The sequence below is a fragment of the Anomaloglossus baeobatrachus genome, chromosome 4 (assembly GCF_048569485.1).
Source record: "Anomaloglossus baeobatrachus isolate aAnoBae1 chromosome 4, aAnoBae1.hap1, whole genome shotgun sequence".
Taxonomy (NCBI): Eukaryota; Metazoa; Chordata; class Amphibia; order Anura; family Aromobatidae; genus Anomaloglossus; species Anomaloglossus baeobatrachus.
The window spans coordinates 610,556,696-610,573,641 of NC_134356.1; the positions used below are offsets into that span (position 1 = coordinate 610,556,696).

The 16,946-nt window shown below is 45.6% G+C and overlaps 1 protein-coding gene across 4 annotated transcripts in view; it reads right to left on the reverse strand.

The window, feature by feature from the left end:
- Positions 1–16,946, reverse strand: part of KANSL3 (KAT8 regulatory NSL complex subunit 3) — a 314,370-nt gene that overhangs the window by 177,860 nt on the left and 119,564 nt on the right. For all 4 annotated transcript variants that reach the window (XR_012753077.1, XM_075346203.1, XM_075346204.1 and 1 more), the window contains 5 exons: positions 15,549–15,812; positions 13,489–13,659; positions 6,045–6,135; positions 5,660–5,845; positions 5,386–5,517 (listed from right to left, as the gene is read on the reverse strand). Coding sequence is in view for 3 of the 4 variants with exons in the window: in XM_075346203.1 (XP_075202318.1) it covers positions 5,386–5,517; positions 5,660–5,845; positions 6,045–6,135; positions 13,489–13,659; positions 15,549–15,763 (795 nt within the window). In the remaining variant the exon portion in view is untranslated. The remainder of the gene's footprint in view (positions 1–5,385; positions 5,518–5,659; positions 5,846–6,044; positions 6,136–13,488; positions 13,660–15,548; positions 15,813–16,946) is intronic.

Consider the following 16,946-nt stretch of genomic DNA (forward strand, 5'->3'; position numbering starts at 1 on the left):
ACGCACCCACGGCTCTGGTGGAATGGGCTTTCAGCCCTGAAGGAACCTGAAGCCCAGAAGAGCGATAGGCTTCATGAATTGGTTCCTTGATCCATCGGGCCAAGGTTGACTTGGAAGCCTGCGACCCTTTACGCTGGCCAGCGACAAGGACAAAGAGCGAATCCGAGCGGCGCAGGGGCGCCGTGCGGGAAATGTAGAGCCGGAGTGCTCTCACTAGATCTAACAAGTGCAAATCCTTTTCACATTGGTGAACTGGATGAGGGCAAAAAGAAGGTAAGGAGATATCCTGATTGAGATGAAAAGGGGATACCACCTTAGGGAGAAACTCCGGAACCGGACGCAGAACCACCTTGTCCTGGTGAAACACCAGGAAGGGGGCTTTGCATGACAGAGCAGCTAGCTCAGACACTCTCCGAAGTGATGTGACTGCCACTAGGAAGACCACCTTCTGCGAAAGGCGTGAAAGAGAAATATCTTTCATTGGCTCGAAAGGTGGTTTCTGAAGAGCCGTTAGCACCCTGTTCAGATCCCAGGGTTCTAGCGGACGCTTGTAAGGAGGGACTATGTGGCAAACCCCCTGCAGGAACGTGCGTACCTGCGGAAGCCTGGCTAGACGCTTTTGAAAAAACACAGAGAGCGCCGAGACTTGTCCCTTAAGAGAGCTGAGCGACAAACCCTTTTCCAGTCCAGATTGAAGGAAGGACAGAAAAGTGGGTAAGGCAAACGGCCAGGGAGTAAAACCCTGATCAGAGCACCAGGATAAGAAGATCCTCCACGTCCTGTGGTAGATCTTGGCGGACGTTGGTTTCCTGGCCTGTCTCATAGTGGCAATGACCTCTTGAGATAACCCTGAAGACGCTAGGATCCAGGACTCAATGGCCACACAGTCAGGTTGAGGGCCGCAGAATTCAGATGGAAAAATGGCCCTTGAGACAGCAAGTCTGGTCGGTCTGGTAGTGCCCACGGTTGACCCACCGTGAGATGCCACAGATCCGGGTACCACGACCTCCTCGGCCAGTCTGGGGCGATGAGGATGGCGCGGCGGCAGTCGGACCTGATCTTGCGTAACACTCTGGGCAGCAGTGCCAGAGGAGGAAATACATAAGGCAGTCGAAACTGCGACCAATCCTGGACTAATGCGTCTGCCGCCAGAGCTCTGTGATCTTGAGACCGTGCCATGAATGCCGGGACCTTGTTGTTGTGCCGGGACGCCATGAGGTCGACATCCGGCTTCCCCCAGCGGCAACAGATCTCTTGAAACACGTCCGGGTGAAGAGACCATTCCCCTGCGTCCATGCCCTGACGACTGAGAAAGTCTGCTTCCCAGTTTTCTACGCCCGGGATGTGAACTGCGGAGATGGTGGAGGCTGTGGCTTCCACCCACAGCAGAATCCGCCGAACTTCCTGGAAGGCTTGCCGACTGCGTGTGCCACCTTGGTGGTTGATGTATGCCACCGCCGTGGCGTTGTCCGACTGAATTCGGATCTGCCTGCCCTCCAGCCACGGCTGGAACGCCTTTAGGGCTAGATACACTGCCCTTATCTCCAGAACATTGATCTGAAGGGAGGACTCTGGCTGAGTCCAGGTACCCTGAGCCCTGTGGTGGAGGAAGACCGCTCCCCACCCTGACAGACTCGCGTCCGTCGTGACCACAGCCCAGGATGGGGGCAGGAATGATTTCCCCTTCGACAAGGAAGTGGGAAGAAGCCACCACTGAAGGGAGGCCTTGGTCGCCCGAGAAAGGGAGACGTTCCTGTCGAGGGACCTCGACTTCCTGTCCCACTTGCGGAGAATGTCCCATTGGAGTGGACGCAGATGAAACTGCGCAAATGGAACTGCCTCCATTGCTGCCACCATCTTCCCTAGGAAGTGCATGAGGCGCCTCAAGGGGTGCGACTGGTCTCGAAGGAGAGATTGCACCCCTGTTTGTAGTGAACGCTGTTTGTCCAGCGGAAGTTTCACTATCGCTGAGAGAGTATGAAACTCCATCTCGAGATATGACAGCGATTGAGTCGGTGTCAATGTTGACTTTGGGAAATTGATGATCCACCCAAATCTCTGGAGAGTTTCCAGAGCAATGTTCAGGCTGTGTTGGCATGCCACCCGAGAGGGGGCCTTGACAAGAAGATCGTCTAAGTAAGGGATCACCGAGTGTCCCTGAGAGTGTAGGACTGCTACCACTGTTGCCATGATCTTGGTGAATACCCGTGGGGCTGTCGCCAGGCCGAAAGGCAGTGCCACGAACTGAAGATGTTCGTCCCCAATGGCGAAACGCAGGAAGCGCTGATGCTCTGGTGCAATCGGCACGTGGAGATAAGCATCCCTGATGTCGATTGATGCTAGGAAGTCTCCTTGGGACATCGAGGCGATGACGGAGCGGAGGGATTCCATCCGGAACCGCCTGGTTTTCACGTGTCTGTTGAGCAGTTTGAGGTCCAGAACGGGACGGAATGATCCGTCCTTTTTTGGTACCACAAACAAGTTGGAGTAAAAACCGTGACCCCGTTGCTGAAGGGGAACCGGGATCACCACTCCTTCTGCCTTCAGAGTGCTCACCGCCTGAAGAAGAGCATCGGCTCGCTCGGGGGGCGGAGATGTTCTGAAGAAACGAGTCGGAGGACGAGAGCTGAACTCTATCCTGTAACCGTGAGACAGAATGTCTCTCACCCATCGGTCTTGGACATGTGGCAACCAGGCGTCGCAAAAGCGGGAGAGCCTGCCACCGACCGAGGATGCGGTTTGGGGAGGCCGAAAGTCATGAGGAGGCCGCTTTGGGAGCGGTTCCTCCGGCGGTCTTTTTAGGACGTGACTTAGACCGCCATGAATCAGAGTTCCTCTGACCTTTCTGTGGCCTGTTGGACGAGGAGAATTGAGACCTGGCTGAGGGCCGAAAGGACCGAAACCTCGATTGTACCTTCCGTTGTTGAGGTCTGTTTGGTTTGGACTGGGGTAAGGACGAGTCCTTTCCCTTGGATTGTTTAATGATTTTATCCAATCGCTCGCCAAACAGGCGGTCGCCAGAAAATGGCAAACCGGTTAAGAACTTTTTGGAAGCAGTGTCTGCCTTCGATTCACGTAGCCACATGGCCCTGCGGACTGCCACTGAATTGGCGGATGCTACCGCCGTACGGCTCGCAGAGTCCAGGACAGCATTCATGGCGTAGGACGCAAACGCCGACGCCTGAGAGGTTAGGGACAGAACCTGCGGAGTAGAGGCACGTGTGACTTTATTAATCTCAGACTGACAAGCTGAGATAGCTTGGAGTGCCCAGACGGCTGCGAATGCCGGAGCAAAGGACGCGCCTATAGCTTCATAGATGGATTTCATCCAGAGCTCTATCTGCCTGTCAGTGGCATCCTTGAGAGATGCACCATCTTCCACTGCAACTATGGATCTAGCCGCCAGTCTAGAGACTGGAGGATCCACCTTGGGACACTGAGCCCAACCCTTGACTACGTCAGGGGGGAAGGGGTAACGTGTGTCATTAAGGCGCTTAGTAAAGCGCTTATCCGGAAAAGCTCGGTGTTTCTCGACTGTATCCCTGAAGTCGGAGTGATCAAGAAACGCACTCCGTGTACGTTTGGGAAACCTAAAGCGGAATTTCTCCTGCTGGGAAACTGGCTCCTCAATCGGAAGAGCTGGAGGAGAAAGTTCTAACACCTGATTGATGGACGCTATAAGGTCGTTTACTATGGCGTCCCCCTCAGGCGTATCAAGGTTGAGAGCCGTGTCAGGATCAGAGTCCTGATCTGCCACATCCGCTTCATCCTCTAGAGAGTCCTCATGCTGAGACCCTGAACAGTGAGATGAAGTCGAGGGAAGCTCCCAGCGAGCCCGCTTAGCCGGTCTGGGACTGCGGTCCGTGTCGGAGTCCTCACCGTGGGACCTATGAGTCGCCCCAGGAGCACTTTGCTGCTCCAACCGAGGGGGGCCTGGGGGCAATGATTGAACAGTGCCCGGGGCCGGTGTTACCTGTCTGGACTGCAAAGCTTCTAGTATCTTAGCAGACCATCTATCCATAGACTCAGAAAGTTTGTCAGCAAATACTCCAAACTCTGTCCCTGTCACCTGGACAGTAGCAGCAGGTGGTTCCAACTGGGCTGAGGGTCCCACCAGTGGCTGAGGCTCCTGCTGAGTGTCACCGGGGCCGAGCATTGCACACAGAGGGTAGGTGGAACCTGCAGGTAGCATAGCCGCACATGAGGTACAGGTTGCAAAGTAAGCCTGTGCCTTGGCACCCTTGCTTTTTGCGGACGACATGCTGTTGTCTCCTCAGAGCAATCAGTGAGGGTATATAGCCAAGAGCAATAGTGCGGCCGTACAAAGTAAATGTATACAATATAGCATATAAATATACACTTCGGCACCCAGGGGGGCCAGCACCTTAAGCGGTTGTGTGACCACCAGATTCCCTGCCTGGGTCTCCCAGAGCTGTTGGAGCTCGTCTCTGAAGTTCTCCAGCGTCAGAAGTGCTTATAGGAATGGCTGCCAGCGTTCTGAGAGGAGGAGGGAGCCGTGGGCGTGCCTCAGAAAGTGCGGGAATCTGGTGCCCCACGGTGCTCAGTGAGGGGGGAGGAGGATACTAAGTATGCTCCAGCCCTCAGCGCTGACGTCCAGTGCAGCGTCCCGCCCTTACCCCTGACTGGCAGGCTTGGGGGCGGGAGTATGCGGTACTAGGCCGCAAAAGCCGGGGACTAAAGTTATAAGCGCAGCCGGCAAACAAGCGCGGTCAGCGCGGTAGTCCCGGTGCACCAACACACCCAGCAGCTGCTGCAGCGTCCATTACACAGGCGCTCTATGCGCCGTCCCCAAGGGGACACAGAGTACCTCAGAGTAGCAGGGCCCTGTCCCTGATGATACCCGGCTCCTGTCCAGCAGATTCCCCCAGGGGCTGCGGAGGGAGCACGGTCCCAGTGCCTGGTGACCGGTTAGGATCCCACTTCACCCAGAGCCCCTAAGGGATGGGGAAGGAAAACAGCATGTGGGCTCCAGCCTCTGTACCCGCAATGGGTACCTCAACCTTAACAGCACCGCCGACCAGAGTGGGGTGAGAAGGGAGCATGCCGGGGGCCCTGTTAGGGGCCCTCTTTTCTTCCATCCGATAAAGTCAGCAGCTGCTGCTGACTAAATTGTGGAGCTTGCGTGCATGTGTGCCTCCTTCGCACAAAGCATAAAAACTGAGGAACCCGTGATGTATAGGCAGAGGGGAGGGGTTTACACTTTTAAGTGTAATACTTTGTGTGGCCTCCGGAGGCAGAAGCTATACACCCAATTGTCTGGGTCTCCCAATGGAGCGACAAAGAAAAAAGAAAACACAATATATAAAATACTGATGACACAGGATCCAACAATAGAAGAGGCAAATCCGCAGAAAACAAACTTACAGGTTTGTTATGAGACAATACTCCAACTGCAGGGTCCCATGGTCTCTTCAACAGCAAAGATAATGCTTCTGCGCTAGCGCCTCCAGCCCTTACGGTGGAGGCCAGGAGCATGCGGTCAATAAGTGCAGGAATCTGAAGAGGGTACAGAGGATAAATACAAAGCACATACCCCTAAACCACCATTATTTTACAAATGTCCCACTACATAGGAAAATGTAACAATGGAAAGTTTTTTAATTTACACACAAGTCTAAAGAGCCAACAAATCAGTTACCTTTCCTTTCAATGTCTGCAATGCATCAAGATAAGCAGCTAGTAAGGGCAAGCTAAGAGTTTCCACGAGGGTAGTATGCAGCCACTGAACCAACTTTGTGTCCCAAGCTACTGACGCTAAAGCTTGTCGTACACGGCGAGCACACTTATCTACGGAGATCCTCCGAAGTACTGGCTCATTAACGGCCTGTAAAATGTGAGTACAAGATTATTATTCCATCCTCATTAAAAGGAACGGTTTACAATGTAGTATTATCTGAGGACATGTTTAACACTAGAACTACTGAGGTAGTCATTTTGACTACTTTGCACTATGTATTTCTATATAGGTGTCACAAGTCCAGTAGTTCTAGTGTTAAGGGAACAATAAAAAACATTACACTTACACCATCGTTAGCAAGTCGAGCCAGACGATCAGCTTGTAGAGCTTTCAAAATCTTATTGAAAAGTTTATTCTGAGGAGTGGTCCAGCCAGTTCTAAAAACACAACAAGAGAGAAGGGTATTAAATAAAGTGATTTTCCATGCATTATCCAATTTAATTGCTTAAAATCTCTGTAAGAATGTGATGAATGAAGAATGTGATGAAATGGCCCATGTCACATAAACAAATGGCATTTTGTCCCAGTCAGCATAGAAGGGCTGAGTCTGAAGAAACACAGCTCCTAACTTCCTGTGTCTCAACTGACAGAAGCTGTCTGCGCTCAATCAGCCGAGGATAGAGAAGATAGATTTCTTCTCCTGTCACACACTTCTTAGCTCATAGAGATAAGAATACTTACAATCCTGCTCCTGACAGTTGAGGCACAGATCTGGCGGCTGTGTTTCTTCAGACAGCAGCACGTCCTGACATGTACATAGAATAAGCTGCTGCTTGAATTACATAACGGGGGCAATTTTATTACATTCTTGAAGAACCTCTTTAACCTCTTCCCGACCGCGGACGGTATATAAACGTCGGCGCTTGCTGGGCTTTGTGCAGCGCCAACGTTTATGAACGGTCCGCGGTTTTGCAGCGATCGTGACCGTATGGTACCTGTAAGCGCCGGCATTCCGGTGCAGGACGCTAGCTGCGACCCCTGACCTCACCAGGATCTGATTGGTTCAGGTCCTGGTGACGTCAGCGCCGCGCTAACCAATGAAAACGATCGCTGGGAAAGTTTGTTGTAGTTACAAACTTGCCTGGGCGATCTGCCGGTATAAAACACTGCTTCACCTCAGATCCTCCGTGTGTGACTGATCTGAGGAGAAACAGTGTGACAAGTGCTGCTGACAGGAGCTCTGTCAGTCAGCGATTTTTCACACAGTAAAAAAACCCACATATTACATCTATAGAAATCAATTCCCCCTTTTCCCAGTTAGGCAGCATATAGGGTTAGATAGGGTAGATGTTCAGTATAGTATAGCATAGAATACAGTATAGTGTAGTATAGTATAGAATAGAATACAGTATAGTATAGAATACAGTATAGTGTAGTATAGTATAGAATACAGTATAGTGTAGTATATAATACAGTATATAATACAGTATAGTATAGAATACAGTATAGATTACAGTATAGTATAGAATACAGTATAGTGTAGTATAGAATACAGTATATAATACAGTATAGTATAGAATACATTATAGAATACAGTATAGTATAGTAAGAATACAGTATAGTATAGAATATAGTATAGTGTAGTATATAATACAGTATAGAATACAGTATAGTATAGAATACAGTATAGTGTAGTATAGAATAAAGTATAGTTTAGTATAATATAAGTTGATTAGATAAGTTAGATAAATAATTTAGTAATATATAAAGATTAAAAATTGATCAAAAATAAATTTTTATCAATCAGTAGTGTTAATCTGTCAGTAGCGTCAATCAGTTAGTAGCGTACTGTTGAGTACATTATATATATATAAAAATCTAAAAAGTAATAAAATGGCTCGTCTGTTTTATACTGCAGAGCAGGTGTATGCCCTTTTATGCTCTGACAGTGAGGAAAGTGTTCAGTCAGGTAGTGATGAGGATTTTGAGGGCTTTAGTGGCAGCGCCAGTGATGGCTCAGAAATGAGCAGTCAGTCTGGTCCATCCTCAAAAACGACCAGAACCAGTACAAGAGAGGCAAATAGCGCTACTGGAGAAACGGCTCCAAATCAGGGAACGATGGCCAGTACAAGCGAGGTCCCTAGTACGAGTGAATTGGCGGATGCCAATGTACAAAATGCTTTGCCTTTTGATGTAGCATTTCCCAGATGGGAAGCTCCAGATTCAGCTACCCCTTTCATCCCTGATTTTACTGCTAACCCTGGTATAAATGTGGAGGTGGAAGGTTTTGGGCCAGTTAATTTTTTTAATTTGTTTGTGACAGATAGGTTGCTAGAGCATATTGTCCTGCAAACAAACTTATACGCTTCCCAATTTATCACCAAGAATCCTCAATCCTATTATGCCAGATCAAATTCATGGAGGCCAACAAATTGTGCTGAAATGAGAACATTTTTAGGGCTTACATTTGCCATGGGACTTGTTAAAAAACCAAGTATTCGGTCTTACTGGTCCAACAGCCCTGTTTACGCCACCCCAATGTTTCCTGCCGTTATTCCTAGGAGTCGCTATGAAATTCTGATGAGATTTTGGCATTTTAATGACAATAGTCAATGTCTGCCTAGAAATGCCCCAGAACATGACCGACTATATAAACTCAGACCCATCATCGAAGAGTTCACAGAAACCTTCTTACGGATCTACACCCCAACACAAAACATTTCCATCGATGAGTCCCTTGTAAAATTCAAAGGAAGACTGCACCTCAAACAATTTATTCCATCTAAGAGGGCAAGGTTTGGAATAAAGCTATATAAAATGTGCGAGAGCTCAACTGGATACACATCAGCTTTTCGCATTTATGAGGGGAAAGACAGCCAGCTAAACCCACAAGGATGCCCTACTTATTTGGGGACATCTGGAAAAATTGTTTGGGAACTGATTAGTCCATTTTTACAAAAAGGCTATAATCTATATGTGGACAATTACTACTCCAGCATACCACTATTTAAAAGCCTGGTTGAATGCAACATAGGGGCTTGTGGGACCATTCGTAAAAACCGTCAGGGGTTTCCGCAATCTTTGGTGAACGAAAAGTTCCAAAAGGGGCAGTCAGGAGCTGTTCGCAGTGGAAAGCTGCTTGCCCTCAAGTATAGGGATAAAAAAGATATTTATATCCTCAGCTCAATCCACACAGATGCCACAACGGCTGTTGAAGAATTAAGGTCCACTACTCCAAAGCTAAAGCCAGTGTCAATCATTGAATACAGCAAATACATGGGGGGTGTGGACCTTGCAGACCAGGTTCTACAGCCATACCAGGTATCAAGAAAATCCTACACCTGGTACAAAAAGTTAGTCATTCACTTGTTTCAGGTTGCCACATACAATTCTTTTGTGTTATATAAAAAAGCAGGACATTCAGAAACTTTCATTGATTATCAAGAAAAGGTAATCGAAAATTTACTTTTTGCAAATTTTGGCCCCACTTATCCATTAGAATCTGAAAATGCCAAAAGACTGACTGAGCGACATTTTATAGCACTCATTCCACCATCAGCAACCAAAAGGAATCCCCAGAGAAGATGTCGTGTATGTACCAAGAGAGGAGTGAGACATGATACCCGCTATTATTGCCCACAATGCCCTTCATTACCAGCCTTATGCCTCACTGAATGCTTTAAAATCTTCCACACAGAAGCACGTTTTTAAATAGTATAAAAGTATCCCCTTTTATCATTCAAATACATGGAAATAGTAAATTATACACGGTACAATATATTGAGCACTACTATGGCATATTTGCAAATTTTGCACTAAAAACATCCACTGCGTGCTTGTTTCTGGAAATAATTGATGGAGTGAAACTTGTCATTAAACCTAAATATGAATTTCCAGTGGGGTGTAATTTCCACAAAGGGGTCACTTCAGGGGGGATTCTGCTGTTATTGCAATTAGTAGCTCTGCAAATGGAGTCCTCAAACTAGTCTAGGAATACACATGCTCCAAAAGTCAAATGGCGCTCCTTGCCTTCCGAGCCCTGCCATGCATCCATAGAGTAGTTTTCCAGCACATATAGGGTATCAACGCATTCAGGAGAAATTGTACAACAAACTATATGGTTCAATTTTTCCTTTTACCCTTGTAAAAATTAAAGATTTGTGGCTAAAGTTACATTTTTATGGGAAAATTTCATTTTTTAATTTTCACGGTTTAGTGTTATTACATTCTGTGAAGCACCTGTAGGTTTAAAGTGCTCATTATACATCAATATACATTCCTTAAGGGGTCTAGTTTACAAAATGGGGTGACATGTGGGGGAGCTCCACTGTTTAGGCACATCAGGGGGACTCCAAATGAGACATGGCGTCCGCAATCCATTCCAGACAGTTTTGCATTCCAAAAACCAAATGACGCTCCTTGCCTTCTGAGCCCTGCCATGCATCCATAGAGTAGTTTTCCAGCACATATAGGGTATCAACGAATTCAGGAGAAATTGTACAACAAACTATATGGTTCAATTTTTCCTTTTACCCTTGTAAAAATTAAAGATTTGTGGCTAAAGTTACATTTTTGTGGGAAAAAGTAAAATTTTCATTTTTCCCTTCCATATTGCTTTAGTTCCTGTTAAGAACTGGAAGGGTTAATAAACTTCTTGGATATGATTTTGACCAGTGTGAGGGGTGTAGTTTTCAGAATGGTGTCACTTTTGGGTATTTTCTGTCACTTAGGCCCCTCAAAGTCACTAAAAATAGGGTATGGTCCCTAAAAAAATTATTTGGGAAATTTTGTTGGAAAAATGAGAAATTGCTGATGAACTTTGACCCCTTATAACTTCCTAACAAAAAAAAGTTATGTTTCCAAAATTGCGCGGATGTAAAGTAGGCATGTGGGAAATGTTTTTTATTAACTATTTTGTGGGACATAACCCTCTGGATTAAGGGCATAAAAATAAAAAAATTGAAAATTGCAAAATTTTCTAACTTTTTACCAAATTTTCGATATTGTCACAAAAAAACACAAAATATATCGTCTTAATTTTTCCACTATCTTGAAGTACAATATGTCATAAAAAAACAATCTCAGAATTGACGGGATCCATTGAAGCGTTTTAGAGTTATAACCTGTCAAAGTGACACTGGTCAGAAATAAAAAAATTGGTCCGGTCACGAAGGCAAAAACAGGCTCTGGTGCGAAAAGGTTAAAAAGGAAATCTGTCAGGTGGTTTTTACTACCTCATCTGGGAGCAGCATGATATAGGCAAAGAAACCCTGAATCCAACGATGTATCACTTAGTTTACTGGGTGATACTTTACAATCAGTTTTTCTATGTAGCATTTCTCAGAAAGCTGCCACCGATCACACCAGGCTCTCTATATACAAAGTCTATAAAGTGATCTGCTAATCACACCAAGGGTGTGCCAGACTAGCTGAACGCTAGCAGACTTAGGGGTACTTCTCACATAGCGAGATCGCTGCTGAGTCACATATTTGGTGATGTACCAGAGACCTCATCAGCGATCTCGCTGTGTTGGACACTAAGCAGCGACCTGGCCCCTGTTGAGAAATCGCTGATTGTTACACACTCTTCTGGTTCATTTTTTGCTCGTTGGCTTACCGCTGTGCAGCCCACATCGGCGTGTTTGACGGTGGGAGACCAACGAGCACCAACTCTGTGTAAGCAGCATACGCTGGTAACCAGGATAAATATCGGGTAACTAAGCAAAGCGCTTTGCTTAGTAACCCGATGTGTACCCTAGCTACGTATACAGGGAGCCAGCGCTGGCAGTCTGTAAGCGGTGTACGCTGGTAACCAGGGTAAATATCGGGTAACCAAGCAAAGCGCTTTGCTTAGTCACCCAATATTTACCCTGGTTACCAAGCACAGCATCGTTACACGAGTCGCTGGCGACTGGTCGTTGGGAAGATCTGACTGTTTGACAGCTCACCAGCGACCCTGTAGCGACGTAGCAGCGATCCTGACCAGGTCGTATTGTGGTTGGAATCGCGAGACATAGTGAGACAGTACCCTTAGGGCTGGTTCACAATTAAGCGACAGCGACAACGAGGTCGCTGTTACGTCACCATTTTCTGTGACGTAACAGCGACCTTGTAAGTCGCTGTTATGATCGCTGCTTAGCTGTCAAACACAGCAGCCGAAGCAGCAATCATAACCGCGAGAGCAGGGAGCCGCGCACACTGCTTAGCGCTGGCTCCTTGCTCTCCTAGCTACAGTACACATCGGGTTAATTAACCCGATGTGTACTGCAGCTACATGTGCAGAGAGCAGGGAGCCGCGCACACTGCTTAGCGCTGGCTCCTTGCTCTCCTAGCTACAGTACACATCGGGTTAATTAACCCGATGTGTACTGCAGCTACATGTGCAGAGAGCAGGGAGCCGCGCACACTGCTTAGCGTTGTCTCCTTGCTCTCCTAGCTACAGTACACATAGGGTTAATTAACCCGATGTGTACTGCAGCTACATGTGCAGAGAGCCGGAGCCGGCAGCACAGGCAGCGTGAGAGCTGCGGAGGCTGGTAACTAAGGTAAATATCGGGTAACCCCCTTGGTTACCCGATGTTTACCCTGGTTACAGCTTACCACAGCTGCCAGATGCCGGCTCCTGCTCCCTGCTCGCTTCATTTCGTCGCTCTCTCGCTGTCACACACAGCGATCTGTGTGTCACAGCGGGAGAGCGGCTTTGAAGAAAACGAACCAGGGCTGTGTGTAACGAGCAGCGATCTCGCAGCAGGGGCCAGATCGCTGCTCAGTGTCACACACAGCGAGATCACTAATGAGGTCACTGTTGCGTCACCAAAACCGTGCCGTAGCAGCGATTTCGGTAGCGATCTCGCTATGTGTGAAGCACCCCTTAGTCTGGCAATGATAATCTACTGAAGCTAAAATAAACCTTGCTACTAAGCAACTTCACACAGTGTGATAAGACACAGTGTTGAAATCTCGGTTAATCCCTGCAGCATGCTGTCTTCAGATTACAAAGATAAAACTGCTGACATTCCTTTTAGAGGACCAGGCCTATTTTGGTTAAGACCAAACATTTGCTTTCATTTTTTTCATCCTCACATTCCAGGAGCTGTATGAGGTTTTTCTGTAGGACATCTTGTGTTTGTCAGTGCCATTATTTTAAACACAATCTGGGTATAAGTGCCTGACAATGCATCATATTTTTTATGTTTTATATCTTTTTCTTTGAATTAAACAGTTTGTTAAACTTGCATTTTTTAACACTAACTTTTTTTTCTCTTTTAAATTAAAAAAGATAAAAGGGAATCTGAGTATATCATCATTTGATGGCAATTGATTATCTCAGCCTACCTGTGTTAAACAGACAGGCAACCTTTTACAGTATGTTTCTGAGAGGATAACATGTTTTTGTATATGGTTAGATGGAGGGGCCAAACTATTCTGATCTGTTACACCGACGGATCACAGTACATTTCAGCAAACTCCCAATTCAGAAGACATAGGAACAAATGTGCCCTTGCTATGCCAGGGTTGAATATATTCACGAGGTATTAATCAGGACGTACATTATATATACACGTTTCTTTACGTTAAGGGATTAAATTCAAGACAAAGTGTGCATTTTAAATTTAATGTTTTAATGTTAAACATTTGCATTAAATGGAATTTATTAGCTGCCTGGAATAAAAATAAGTAACGCTTGAAGCAAAGTATCAAAATCTGGAGAATTGTAGCTTTGATAAACACTAAAAGGTATTCTAGTTAGACCCGTTGAATACACTTAATAGATCATGGGAAAATCTTACCTGTTCACATGATCTTCCCAGTCATCAGGCGGTGGAGGAGCTTCAGTGTCCGTTCGTACAAAAATGACATGACGTTCGCATTCATTCATAACACTTCTTGCCTTCTGGTTGTCATACAATGGCATAGGGGATGGCGGGACCGTCTCAATATCAATAGGGACATCTGCCTCACTGGAAATTAATTTATTACTTACATTACAGTTGAAAAAGTATTTGACTAGTGATGTTACATTGCAATATTGAATAAGTACAAAAAGGATTAAAAAGGGGTTGTCTTCTCACAAAAGAGGTGATAACTTGCTGAACTCCATCTGTCAAAATGGATTCCCTACGATCCCAAAAAATGGGGCTATAAAATGTTTCTCTAGAAAGCAGTGGTCACTGTGCTCCAGCGCCATTTCCCCATTTGTTTATGGGACCGCATAGTTTCTTACAGCACTCCGCTGTCTTTACCAGATCCTTAGATGATTTACAAAATGATGGTTCGCACGCACGGTCACAGCTCCATTGCAAAGAGGCATTTTAGAGCCTAGTACTTGACTTGCGACAATCCCCTTACTTTGCATGCACACGATGCAGACTTTTTTTTCTCCCGCAATTGTAAAAAAAAAGAAGCAACGTTTACAGTTGTAAAAACTGTTCAGTTTTACTGTGATTGCCAAAAGAAGGCGTTAAAGCAGCCTAAGGCTATGTGCCCACGGGAGCTTGCATCTGCGGATTTTTCCGCGGAAAACATGCGGATTTATCTGGATTTTCCAGATAAATCCGCAGGTTTTAGCATGTACAGTCACTCCCCATGTTATCCTATGGGACATGGGGAGTGCTGTGTCCACGCTGCGGAAAGTGCGGCTGCTGAACATGCTGCGGATGTCCCGCATCCGCACATATAATTGCATGTCAATTATTCATGCGGAATTACCTGCGGATGTCCCGGCTCTCCGCTATGGAGATAGAGGCCGGGACGTCCGCAGGTGATTCGCATGAATGTCCGCAGGTTTACCGCAGCTATTCCGCTGTAATCTCGCAGCTAAAAATAGCTGCGGACGCCGGCGAGCAGCTGCGGGAAACATGCGCTCGTACCTGCGGATACATTCGCAGGTACGAGCGCCCGTGGGCACATAGCCTTAAAGGTTCTGAGCACATTTCAAGAGAACCAACCATCAGTATTTTCATAATGTATATAAAGTAAAGCCAGTGCTATACTGGCGCTAGGATGCTGAATGTAACCATACTTTTTGTTCTGAATTTCAATGTTTTAGTTCAGAAGTATGTGCAAGTAAAGTTACAGCAATGTGCTGTTATTTGATTGACAGGTGCAATAGGAGCATGGAAATATGGGGGTGGGGCTTTGCGATCTATTCCCACCCCTGTGTCTGCCTGCCTAGCCTTGGTAGATGCTAGACTGTATGGGCTCCTTCCAGGTATGAGTCATTTCTGTGACATGAGAGGGGCATGTTGGAAATTCTGCCCATACAGTTTAGCATCTACCAAGGCCAGGCAGACACGTGGGAATAGGTAGCAAAACCCGACCGACATATTCCCATCCCTGTTAAACCTGTCAATCAAATAGTAGTGCATTGCTGGAACTTTACTTGCACACATTTCGGAGGAAAACATCCAATCTCAGAAAAAAAGGTATGGTTACATTCCGAACCCTAGCACCAGTATAGCACTGGCTTTAATTTATACATGAAAATCCTGATGGTTGGTTCCCTTTAAATGATCATGACCTATACTCTGAAGATATGGACCCTGTATAAAAAAAAAGCTATGCCCATTGGCTTGCATAATAAAAGTAATAAATTGCATGATATGCTTTATTTACTTCTTGCTTTAAAAAAAAAATAAAAAAAAAATAAAAAACCACCAACAAAACCCACGTGTTGGGTTCATTATATTCTTTCCTGATGTATTAATTGGATGTGGAGAAAACTGAAAGGCTCTTTTGTACTATGAAATGTATGGAGAATTGTGTAGAAGTCCAACTTTTATTATTGGCGACTATAACAATTTTCACATAATCAGAAATCCCAGAGCTTGGAAAGGAAATTGTAACTTACACTGCAGTTTCTTGTTGTCTCCGTGGAGTAATGAAAAGTGTTCGAGTGGGGCGGGCATTACTGGCATCTGGGTGGGCCGTCCATGGTTTTGCATAACTGTGGTCAAGAAATACCAAGTCCAACTCTCGCTCGTGTACAGACAACTGAAACAGGAGAGACGTGCCCATTCTTCTAACAGAAGATTGTAAGTCTCGATCACTTGTCCTATGTGTCATCTTTATTGCTCCACAGACCCAGGGTCTGCAGAAAGCAAAATTCTAAATCCTGTTAAAAAAAAAAAAGAAATAAAAAAAAATAAGTTTTAGCTATACAATTTCAAGCAGATTGTCAGATTGCAAATTGCCGGCATTAAAAATACCTTCTAAAAATTCCTAAACGTCACTGATTTTGAAGCTTTTTTTAGTTTCGTACTGGGTCTCTCTGTTGCAGAGATATTTTTGTTGCTTGTGGAGCGCAGTATGTGAAATCTCTGCTTGCACTACAACTGGGGGTTTCTTTACTTTTATTTGGGTGGGGTGCGCTTTCACCCCCTCCCTCCCAGATGCGGCCAATCACAGCTCAGCAACATCAGACAGTGAGATGAGCTGCGATTAGCATCGTCTGGGAAGGAGAAGTAAAGCACAAGCTACCAGACGATAACAATTTAGCTAGCAGATGGGTGCTTTAGAAAGAAAAGAAGTCTTTTAATATATAAGAAGTATACAGTATAAGTATACTTAGTCATAATAATGGCTCCCTGGAAACTTTTTACATATCGCAAATGTGGCTATAATAACAGTGCCAACATATTTCGCAGCGCTTTACAAACATCAGCAACACTGTCCCCATTGGGGCTCACAATCTAAATTCCCTATCTGTATGTCTTTGGAGTGTGGGAGGAAACCGGAGTACCCAGAGGAAATCCACGCAAACACGGGGAGAACATACAAGGTCCTTCCACATTGAAAAAGACCTATTCACAAATGATGTACAGTCATGAGTACATTTTAAAAGTATATCTTTATTACATATATAAACAGAAGTTCCAGGCGGCACACAATCCTTCAAGGTACACGTGTCCAAGGAAGGCATCCACAGTATAATTAATACAAAGGACCGGCACTCCAAATCTTCTGAAATTACGCGTTTCGGCTAATAGTGAGCCTAGATGTGAAAAAGGCTCACTATTAGCCGAAACGCGTAATTTACGCCTGTATATTATGATGGAATAAACTACAAAAATATTTCAGAAGATTTGGAGTGCCGGTCCTTTGTATTAATTTTATTACATGTATCAAATATTAAAAAAGTTAAAAACCAAGAGCACTTCTCTTGCTTTTATCCTTTTGTGATATTTGATACAAGTACTTTTAAAATATATTAATAAGGCTATGTTCACACGTGGCATCTTTTTGCCAG